We start from the raw sequence: 11411 nt of genomic DNA on the forward strand, positions 1-11411 counted from the left end.
CCTACCATTTTCCAATTTCACATCACATACTCTATTTCACTCCCTGCCTCGTAAATGTAGGATTCTGCATGGATTCGAGCTATAAGATTTGATGATAAGAAGATGGCAGAACAATTATAGCTTAATAAAGGATGAAGTCCCAGGCCGAAGTGTCAATCGCCTAGTGGAGAGGCAATGCCTTCCGCAAGCACCCGCTCCACAATGGCAAGTGAAATGCGTAAACACCTGCACCCGTAAGCGCCCTGCGTGCATTTTACACCTACCGGTACCGAGAGCGCATACCCATTTGGGCAATGTATTTATTGTAGCAGCTGAGAGTGCATGCACAGTGATTTGCAGTGGTACTGTGCAAAAAATACTGTAACAACAGTATACCGTTATACTGTAGCGACGAATTTTACTGTTTATCGTTTATTGTATGCACATTACTATAGCCCTCACTAGCAACCGCAGAGGATTCCGATCGTACCCATTTGAGCTTGCGTTCATTTCTTCGTTTCCTGGTAGGGACGCCCTAGCCTGCTTGGAAGGACTACGATAAGAGTTAGCTTTTGTCATGTCCATGAACTTTGCTGCGATTTCAAATAATCAAATCAAAACTTTTCTTTCTGGGGCAAATGCATTTGCCCCATGATCAATGGTGGGAATATTGGTTGTTTATAGTCTATAAATATATTTCTTCAATATTTTGGCATACATAAATATTGGTTATTTAGTCTTCTCAACTCTTCGCTAAATATGAGTAATTCTACAACTCAAGTCACATTTTTTTCTTCCATTGATGCAAATAGAGCTAACTAACTATGTGTCTAATGTGATTACCTCTAGATCTTATATGTATCTTGTAATGGATTATATCTTTTTTCTTTTGTATTAGTGCTTGTTTCCCAAAGTTATAGTCTATGTTACCCGTTGCAACATCGCCACATAGCAAGATCTCAATCAATATATTTTACATAAATAGTTTCTCTCTGTAAACATTCTTAGGAAAACTCTAGATAATTCTTGCAATACCAATATTTAGGATATTCTAAATTAAGTATGCATTGTTTTTCAAAAAAATGGTCTTCAAGCTATGTGGCATATGAAATTTCGTGGTAAGATAAGAATTTAGAAAACAAGATAAATCTATTTCATGAGGCAATGAAACACAATTGATTTGCAATAGAGGTGATATTGATTAAATCTATATCTTACATTATACTTAGCATATTAGTTTAAGCTAGAAGGAAGATTATTATAGGTGTTGTGGGAATACAGTGGAGCTGGACTATAAAAGATAACAAGAAGTTTATGGTGTGTTTCATAACCAAAACTAAAAAAGTATATTATGGAATATATAACTAAATACAAATTCAATTGAATCCATTAGCAAGTTTACAAAGTTGTTGGTCCTATTAGACATAACTTGCAGGAAAAAAAAAAGACTCCGAAACAAATACAATAGATGTCTTGTTTCGTAGATCTCGGACACTGGACGAGAGCGCAACAAACATTTCAAGAGTACAAAATCTGGTCTGTTCAGCCCATGCGTAGAGGAAGACGGAACAGGCCAGCCTACCATTGCGGAATGCAGGATCGATTGCTGAATAGACTTTCCGTTTTTCTTTACACGACTGAAAAAAATATTAGTGATTATTTTGGCCTCCGGACTTATTATGTCAGAAGCAAATTTTATAGAACATTTCTATAAATGACTTCCAGATTTTAATTCAGACACATATTTTTTATCCAACGATTACGTTAAAAAAAGAAAATATATATTATTATAGAAAAAAAATCTTTTGTAAAATCTGATCTTTTAAACCTGGTCGATACGAGAGCCACACTAGGCTAGTCTCCCTCGATGAACACCGACCGCACCGCACCGCAGCCGCAGCTCCCTCTCGATTCGGCCGCGACCGCGAACCCCCTCCTTCCACCGAAGAACGGCAGGCAGCCGGTCGCACTTCCCCCGCCCACGCGTCGATTGGATTGGGTTGGATTGCTGATCCATCCCAATTTAGGGTTGTTTTCTTTCGTTGGTAAGGAACTCAACTTGCTTGGATGCAACTTGTTCTGGGAGACAGATCTCTTACCTGCTTTTGTGAACTATCACATCCAAATTTTCCAAAATGGAAGAAGGATTACACCAATTTGGCCACTATTAGTAGATAAAATGATTTCTTTCACTTCACAATCAGAATTTTGTATTTTAGAAACATTTCTAGAATGAAAGCCTTTACGCTCTTATTAATACGATTTAGTTGGGTGTTCAACTGAACACCCATGCCCAGCGCAAGCCTGCCCCTGCTAGAGTGCACTGTTTGGCTAACGATTCGGCTTGTCCTGAAACAGCTGGTTCAACTCGCGTGGATGCATTGACCACAAGGAGAGTAATTTCTTTGGCGAAGAACAGTTTTAGACGCTTTTACAGATTTGGGGTATTGCAATGGAGATACTTAACGGTAAGGGTATTCTCATCATTGTCGGGGGAAAATATTGTTTCTGTAATTCAACCTTCTCAACATTTTAGTTCAATAGTTGGAATCGTCAATCGTGTATTGCCAGCTTCTGTCATTTACTACTGGATCCTTAATTCAGGTGTTTGCTTTAGCTCGATAGCCATCAACAGAACCAGAAAAAGCAAGTTAGTGAAGGTACTGATTTATTTCATCATCTAGCTTTACAGTTAGTTTTCATTCAGTTTCGATGGTGTGCCTTGGAAAAAAAATATCTGAAATCATGTGTAGGTTAGCCCTTTTATCAGAGTGTGCCCTCCATCTTTTCTACGTAATCAAAAGGGAAGTTAATTTGATATTACTGGTCTTATAAATGTAACCATCAGATGCAGATTATTTTTTTTGTCAAGTAGTTGTTGTAAACAGTTTGACACCAGTAGTACACTGCTGCTACCTTGATCGACCTTATTGATGAGATAATGACAAAGAGGATCCTCACCAACAATCTTGCAAAGCAAAATTAAAATATGTACACACCATTCTTGTTATTGATTTACAAAGTCTGCTGAAGGATCAAGGTCTTAGTTGATCTAATCGAATGGCAAAACATTGTGGATCATTGATTAATATGAGTATAGCAATTACACTTTTTGTCTGTAACCAGTTGCTTTTCCCTTCAAAACTCGAACCAAAATATAAATGATCCAGATGCATAGCCTATTGATGTCTCGTATTTTCAGTTTTTCACACATGTTTTAGTGTCCTTTGACAAGGAATTTGCATTTTACCTGTCTCCCATTCAACCTGCAGTAGTTTGTGCTACATATTCAGGTTATTAGTTAAATAGGAGTACATTAGTATGGCCTATCCATAGTTGATACTGGACATTACACAGTAAAAAAAAATCTTAGTATATATTCCCTGTTCTCTCTTTGAGACTCGTTGTGGTGAAGTGCTGCTGCAGTGGAAAACGCTTGTGCCTATCCTCTTTGTTGCAAACACTGAGATCGTTTTACACTCATCCTTTTCGTTAAAAACTTCAGGTGGGATCCCAACATCAACGAGTTGGCTGGGCTTCATCAAGGACATGTTGTGAGTACTCTCCTGATACTGCTAGAAAGAGGCAGGAGAGGTATCAGCAACCCCAGAATGTTGATCTCCCTGAAATACAACCAAAAAACAAAAAGAAGCCCTTTCCTGTTCCAATTAAAAAGATGTTGCAAGCTTCTCGGAGAGATAAGAGGCTTGCGCAAATGCGGATAGAGAAGGCTCTTGAACCCCCAAAGAACGGTTTGCTTGTACCAGAGCTTGTTCCTGTTGCTTATGAAGTTCTTGATAACTGGAAAGTGCTCATCCGAGGACTCTCTCAACTTCTGAATGTTGTTACAGTTTATGGTTGCAGGTAACTAAAAAATGCTTATGTGTGTCACCAGCTGTTAACATGAGCAGTATGATTTAAAAGTGCTCTTATATGGGTGTGTTGTAAAATAACCTTCATCCAACATGATTTGCCAAGTGTCCTGAACTTCTGTCGCTGGCTGGTGATTTTGCAGAAAGTGCCCTCAAGTCCATATTGGTCCGGTTGGCCACCAGATTCAAGACTGCTACGGTTCAGGAAGCCAGCGTCGGAATAGTCATCACTCTTGGGTTAGAGGCTCCATCAATGACGTCCTCATCCCGATCGAGTCTTACCATCTTTTTGATCCATTTGGGCGGAGAGTCAAGCACGAGACCAGGTTTGACTATGACAGGATTCCAGCAATCGTTGAGCTATGCATTCAGGCTGGTGTCGACTTACCACAATATCCGTCAAGGCGACGGACTGCTCCTGTCCGGATGATAGGTAAGAAGGTGATTGACCGTGGTGGGTTTGTTGATGAGCCTAAGCCACAGCGGTCAGAAGACTGTGTATCTCTGCTTGCTGAACTCGACACTTTTAGCAACCAACAGGGCCAGTCATCCTCACCATCCAATGTGAAAGAGCTTGCAGATAGGACTTTGAAAGCTTATATCAATGTCAGGCAAGGCGTTGGGCAGCTGATGAGCAAGTACACTGTGAAAGCATGTGGGTACTGCTCTGAGGTCCATGTTGGTCCATGGGGGCACAATGTGAAGCTCTGCGGGTCTTTCAAGCACCAGTGGAGGGATGGCAAGCATGGGTGGCAGGATGCGGTAGTGGATGAGGTCATCCCCCCAAATTACGTGTGGCATGTCCCTGACCCCAATGGCCCTCCTCTCAGATCCTCTCTTAGGAGTTTTTATGGCAAAGCTCCGGCCGTTGTCGAGCTGTGTGTACAGGCAGGAGCTAAAATACCTGACGAGTATCGGCCGATGATGAGGACTGACATTGTCATCCCAGACTCTGAGGAATCTCGGATGGTTGTGTAACAACAGTCTTCTACTTCTACCCTGCAGTTCAGTAGTTCTCCACCAACCAAAGGTGCCGTTTCCCAGGCATGTGGGGCTGTTGGCCCTGTAATCGTATTGCTTAGGGAGCAGCAAATGCATAGCCTGTATAATACAAGTAGCATGGCTGAACCATGATCAACCAGTTTTAAAATTATTCACAGAGTTGGTTTAAGTATTCGTCGAAAGGTGATCCCCGAATATCCTGTATCCCTGTCATCACCTTTTCAGAGATACTATTCGACTCATTTCTCTAATGAACCATTGGACTGCTACTTTTGCAGGTTAAACGCATGAACCGAGGATGCACGGCGACAAACCTGAAAGGGAAAAGGATGGCCTCCGCAACTTGTATGATGTACATACCATCTTGTTTAATGGCCGCAGCTGCTTTATTCTTGCCTATGCTAGACTGTGAGGCACTTACAATGCTCAGGCACGGCCATACAGATGGCCTCCCCTTTCTCTGCCGGTGTAGTCTGGTACTATGCTTAATTGTGAGCTAATTCTTTGAATTAAACTAATCGCAGAGGTTTTGTTCGGGTATTTGTGCGCCTGGCTGTAATTAATCATGGACTAAAAGCTGCCCGATTGTGCCCGTCCCCAGATCAACACTCTGGGGCTATGGCGGCATGTATACTCCTATCAGATCATCAGTATATTGTGTTCCCCTTTTTTCTCTATACTTTGTAACATGCATGCAGACGCTTCCTCTTTGGTGCCATTTACTGATGGTGCTCATGTAATGTTTTGAGGCGTATGTCAAATGGATGGTTAGAACTGAGCCATGGAGGAAAGATGCATCCCTGAGTAACAAGTTCTATGATGAACTGAAGAGATCCTAGAGCATCTGCAGTCGCTACTTCTGTGAACAAATTTGCCAGCTAGCACTTGAACTTAAATTTGTGCATTTTTCATTCTAGAAGAACATAGAGGCATTCAGAATAGAACATTCAAATTATAAAATTGTTATTATATGCTGGCCAAAGAATATGTCATCACATAACAGCCTATGAATCTATGATGCTGGCGCAAGCACAAGCACAGAAAAAAAAAAAAAAAAGAGTGAGCGGCTGCAATGCAAGTACACGAGTTTGAGTTGTCCTGGTATATACCTCTCCTCCCCTGTGTTCGGGCGATTAAAATAACGCAAGTAAATACAGCTACGAATCGATCAATGAACCGTGGACTTATGGGGTATCTAATGGTCCAGTTGCAAAAGCTGCCTCTGTGGCCGTGTATAAATACAAGGCTGCAGCTACCAACCTGCCTCAGCACTCAGCAGCAGGCAGTCGCTCCTGAGCTCCTGCGCCGTAGTCATCATCACCATGGCTAGGGAAGAAGAGCTCAAGGTACCAAGACTTGTTCCAAATCAAGCTACTTTTGTTCAGTTCAGGCAGCCATTGGTCCGTTGTTTGTATTACATTGACTGACATGGCTAAATCTTTCCACAGAGGGTTGATCTGAAGGTGAACGTGAGCTGCTGCGAGGGGTGCAGGAGGAAGGTGATGAAGGCAATGAGCCTGAAAGGTCTCGAGATCATTCTCTGTTGCATTCTGCTTCTGCTCTGTTCCTTCCTGAGACATGGTGCTGAAGTGTGTGTGTCCATGCATGGCCCGTGCAGGCGTGCTGAGGACGGAGATCCAGCCGTCGCACGACAGGGTGACCGTCGTCGGTGACGTGGACGTTAAGGTCCTCGTCAAGAAGCTGGCCAAGATCGGTAAGATCGCCGAGGTGCTGGCGCCGCCTTCCGAGGAAGGCAATAAGCGCGATGACAGCAGCAAGAAGGACAGCGACAAGCCGGTGCCGGTGCCGGTGCCGGTGCCGGTGGAGGAGCAAAGCAAAGGCAAGGACGACAAGGCGGCGCCGGCGGCCTGCAGACAGGAATGCAAGAAATGCGCGCACGAAGCCGCACGCGCCGACGATGCCACCGATCACGCCAACGGGAAGGCGTCGTCCAAGGATGGCACGGCCAACGCCAAGAGCGCCGAGGAATGCAAAGGCGCCAAATCCTCCGCGCCCGATCACGCGGCGGCGGCGCAGCAGCAGCAGCACTACCACCGCGCCGAGCCCGCCATGGTGGTGCCGGTGCACGTGCCGTACTACGCGCCGACCGCGGCGCCGTACTACGGCTACTACGCCATGCCGCCCCCGCCTCCGATGGCCATGGCGATGGCGATGCCCCGGCGCCCCCCACAGCTCCGGCCGCAGCAGTCCCGCTTCGACGAAGACTTCTTCGACGACGACAACACGGTTGGCTGCCGCGTCATGTGAGCACGCGTGACCGGCCATGGACGCCAGCCATAGTGCCATACTGCCATGTAACGCCGTTTTCATTTCCTCGAGCGAATCCACATCACAATGCATTTGTCGTGCATGCACGGTGTAACCAAGAAACCATCGATGGATTCTTTCTTCTCTGAACATTAAACATTTAAACGAGAAACCGTTGCTGTCGGGGGGAGCTGTTGTGCGATTCCGTTTCTGTTCTTGGCGTCCCATCTGTGTTGATTCGCGTCGCGAGAGTACCAAATGACACCAACACGAGCGGAGTCGGAGAAGAAAGGGAAAGGAAAGCTGAGGAATATAGGATTGCGCCCGCGGCCCAGCCGAGGCTTTATTGATTCGGCATCGGGAGAAACGGTCGCTCGCGGCTTGGCGTTGGGGGGTAGGTAGGCTGCTTTGCTGAATTCCGTGCCCCGTTGGTCTCCGATTCCAGTCGGCTTTGCTAAGAGAGGACGAGTGTGGGTTTACGTTGGACGCTGAATAGTTAAAGTGATGGGGAGAGGCAAATTAAGCCGAACCGCACATTAGAGCATCTTAAAAAATTCTGTATATAGCATCTTATAGTCATGTTTAGAGATTTTAGCCTTAAAATCGATCTCTAATAGATTTTCAATAGATCTTTCAAAAATTACCTAACCGAAAACCGGCCTCTTTCTTCTTTATTTTTCCCGAGGAGTCCCGCTCCCTATCCACGCCTGGCCCACCTCCAAAATTCACAAGATTTCTACCATTTTTCGTCTTCTGCTAAAGTCCCGCATCTCAATAAAAGTAAATTCTGTAATTAGATATTTCGTTCCACTATAAAATTATTGAAATTCACAAAATTAATTTCAACAAATTTTTTATCCCCGGTGATTATTACTCCAGCACTACGTGTGTAAGACTCTTGTTCGAGGATTTCCTATGCCTTATATATCAGTCTCTGTATCAAATAGCTGATACATATAGTACAATATTTATAGTAACATAGTCATACATCGTATATAATGAGAGTAAGGTTATAAGAGTACAAAATGTTTTAAAAAAATACGATACATTACAAACCCAACCAATCGGCTAGCAAAAATACAACGAAAAAACAATCCAAAGCCATAGGTAGCTTGGGTATGAACGTGACAGCTAAATCTACTCTTTATCTACGCCTTCGTTTTCCGCAAAGTTGGCATCCATCTTTTCATCTGAATGACAATAAGAATAAATATGGAATGTACCCAGTAAGTCCTATACTATTTTAAATGGTCGATATATGCATAAAGGATAATTCAAAGATAAGTCTTTACGGTTTAGTTTTAAGTGTAAAACAGTTTTATGCAAATATATAGTTATATTCTATATTGTTAATTTTAAAATAGTTTAAACAAGGTAATAAGGTATATCTAGGGTTTCGATCCTAGAATGAGCTACACCTCACTCCGCAGTCCCTAACAATATGCCTGGTGTACCTTTAATACCACTCAGCTCCTGGCAGATCGAGCCAACAACATCATCATACAGCTAATGCTCGACTTAGAATTCTATAACATTCAATCAATTAATATGCGACTTTTTACTATCGTCCAACCGTTACACAAGCTTTTTCCTCGGTTCAATACATAATGGCTATACACTCACCCGTTAAAGATACATACACCCCGAGTCTAACCAAGTGAGGTCATTGCTTTGCATGTCTATTGTCGTGTACACGACTATTCGAATAGATTTACATTCTGTAGATGTTGTACATTGTATCCACACGATATGTTTAACCTCTAACAATTGCAAGCGGAGAAACGAATTATACCAAGACACTACAATCATCTTTCTTGACCAGGATAATCAAAACGGAGACCTTTGATTAAGATAGTTGATGTTAGCCATGCTGAGGGTATGTCATGTTGTGAACAACTTCCTCACTCCATGAGAAACGGCGAATCTATGCCTTTACTCTTTGCTTTTCAAAATTTGAAGGACCGGAACAACAGCTAGGGGGGGGGGGTTGAATAGGAGCCTTTAATAAATTCTTTGAAAGAATAAGGTCTATGTCCAATTCGAACTTAACGCACCTCAAGAAAGAATCAAAACTAAGCGCAACACCAATCATAACGGAAACAACATGAAAGTGCGCTCATAGCGAACAACAAAAGTTTACCGACCAATACTGATGAACAAAACTCCGACCAGTACTGATTAATAATACTCCAACCAGTTTGATGAACAGTACTCCTACCAGATGAACAGTAATTACGACTAGTCTAATGAACAGTACTTCGATCGGTACAGATGGCCAGTATGTCGATCAGTTTGATAAACAGTAATTCTGACCAGTTTGATGAGCAGTGATTTTGATCAGATGAACAATATAATGACTAGTGCACCGACCTACAGAAAGGTTTGAAAAAGATCTAGTTGCTGAAAACACTGTTCATGGATGTTCAGAATAGAAACCGAAAGTTACGAACTGATTGTAGTGCTGAAAAATTGCAGCTCAGAACACAAGATCCAAACTAGAAATCTAACTAAACATTGTCCAAATCTAACAAAACATGTCTCTCCGCCATCCTCTGTGTTCACCCCCGGTTAGCCATAAACATAATCAAATACAATTAAAACATGTTATGCAAACTGAATGCTCTAAATCAATAAATACATCAATCACTCATCATCAATAACACAAATCTCCCTTGTATTCTCAAAATTTCTGTGTTCGGTGATTCCTTTATCGTTTTATATTGCTTATGCTTACTAACGCTAGCTTGCTATGTCGATGAATAATGAGATAGCCCTGTGCTAAATACTTGTGATTTAATTTCAGAAGTATTAGAAAACAAGAATATGAAGTTTTATTCGCTTGTGAAATCACACTGATCTGCAGGGATCTTGCTATGTTAAATAAGTAGCATTGTACTAAATATGAGTAACTCAATTTTGAAGGTGTTAGAAAACAATAGTAGCAGTTTGTATCCAGTTAATAAAATCACACAGATGTACATGGATATTTGTCTGAATACTACCATTATAATCGTCAGTTGTGTTTTGTAATAGGTGTGCATTTTCTCGCCTCATTTTTTTAGTTGATTGGTCAAATTGGAGAGGCATCGTCGGCTGTCACCAAGGATGTCAACGAGGTTAGCACCATTTCCTCTCAATTTCTACTGCTTATTTTGGCTGGCCTCGGCCAAGATTGTTGGCAATAAATGAAATGAAAACCGCTAAACTGATCCTGTAGCTATTCTTTTATATTTGATAGCTGGTTTTAGCATTTTTGTTGGAAGATAACTCTTGATTTGTTTTCAGTACTCAATTTATTTTCACATGTTTTAATATTTTCCTACTAGCTGTGCCAAGTTGGCCTGACTGTAAATGCTTCTCTCCTATAATTAGGATACGTAATAATTCTTGGTCTCCTTTGTTGCTTGCTATCAAACTGAAGTTCATATGATTATGGTCTGTTTTGATGCTTCCTATCGGTGAATCGATATGATTATAAATGGCTATTGGAAGAAAAAAATAATTCTCTTCTCCTTGTTTTCCCTTCGCATTGGAGATCAAAAGCAAACTGAACAAATTTTCTCAATGCTAACAAGTCCGTTTGTCCTGCAGATTATTGAGAAATATGTCAAATCAAACTCTTTTTTCCCTTGAGAAATCCAATTCTAGTTTTATGTTAAATACGTACTACTTGTCAGTTGCCATGTAACAAGAACTCAACTAAGGTCACAGGTAGCTTGAATTGTGTTCATTCAATATATACAAATTATAATAGTGACGATGGATAATCTTAAATTCAAATTTAGAATAGAGATCAATGCTTATATATGCAATTGTTCTGATTTCCATCTATAAAAGAAGATGATACCATATCAACGACGGGTCATACAGCGCGATATTTTTTTAAGTAGCTCCTCTATTTCTCAAGAAGCTGAGCTTCCAGCTTGCACTCTTTCTTAGGCAGTCATTCCAATGTGACAGAGAACCATGCCAGTTGCATCGCCTGCATCGTGTCCAATTGGAAAGCGTGCTCAAGATCACTATCCAATCAAAAACCAGACAGATTTTTATTCAAACACCAAAAAGTATAGCTGATGTTTTCTCCTGCAATGTAATTCTCAAATATGCATGCTAGAGACCTGATATGTTGCTGAGAGAGGTTAGTCAGATCAATTTCGTTTTCTTCCTTTCCCAATTGAGTTATTAAGATGGGGATGTGTAGCAGGCACTTTTATGTCCAACCTTTCATCCTCTTTCAAATAAAATACTATCTTTATTCTCTTTTATTTGTCGTTTAGGATATCGACATGG

At 41.7% G+C, this 11411-nt stretch overlaps 1 protein-coding gene across 3 annotated transcripts; it reads left to right on the forward strand.

Annotated features, from left to right (window-relative positions):
* Nucleotides 1-1826: 1826 nt before the first annotated feature.
* On the forward strand, nt 1827-7303 carry LOC133888665 (uncharacterized). 3 transcript variants are annotated; one of them, XR_009903810.1, is made up of 6 exons: nt 1879-2024; nt 2338-2447; nt 2584-2639; nt 3485-3843; nt 3995-5036; nt 5132-5528. XR_009903810.1 is itself a non-coding variant. In XM_062328992.1 (4 exons), the coding sequence occupies exons 2-4, from the start codon at nt 6176-6178 to the stop codon at nt 7119-7121; spliced, it is 750 nt and encodes a 249-aa protein (XP_062184976.1). In that variant the 5' UTR covers nt 4845-5036; nt 5132-6175; the 3' UTR covers nt 7122-7303. The 3 variants fall into 3 exon arrangements, 1 of the variants encoding a protein (XP_062184976.1); XR_009903809.1 differs by having other exon boundaries at nt 1827-2024; nt 2338-2639; XM_062328992.1 differs by lacking the exons at nt 1879-2024; nt 2338-2447; nt 2584-2639; nt 3485-3843 and adding exons at nt 6302-6377; nt 6472-7303 and having other exon boundaries at nt 4845-5036; nt 5132-6199.
* The last annotated feature ends 4108 nt before the right edge of the window (nt 7304-11411 follow it).

Source organism: Phragmites australis, chromosome 13 (assembly GCF_958298935.1).
Source record: "Phragmites australis chromosome 13, lpPhrAust1.1, whole genome shotgun sequence".
NCBI lineage: Eukaryota > Viridiplantae > Streptophyta > Magnoliopsida > Poales > Poaceae > Phragmites > Phragmites australis.

What these genes read in the sequence shown, in the direction of transcription:
- LOC133888665 (XM_062328992.1), top strand. Translation starts at nt 6,176, where the DNA reads ATGGCTAGGGAAGAAGAGCTCAAG. An exon ending in CTAGGGAAGAAGAGCTCAAG is followed by an intron (nt 6,200 to 6,301) that starts GTACCAAGACTT and finishes ATCTTTCCACAG; the next exon opens with AGGGTTGATCTGAAGGTGAA. An exon ending in GAAGGCAATGAGCCTGAAAG is followed by an intron (nt 6,378 to 6,471) that starts GTCTCGAGATCA and finishes TGGCCCGTGCAG; the next exon opens with GCGTGCTGAGGACGGAGATC.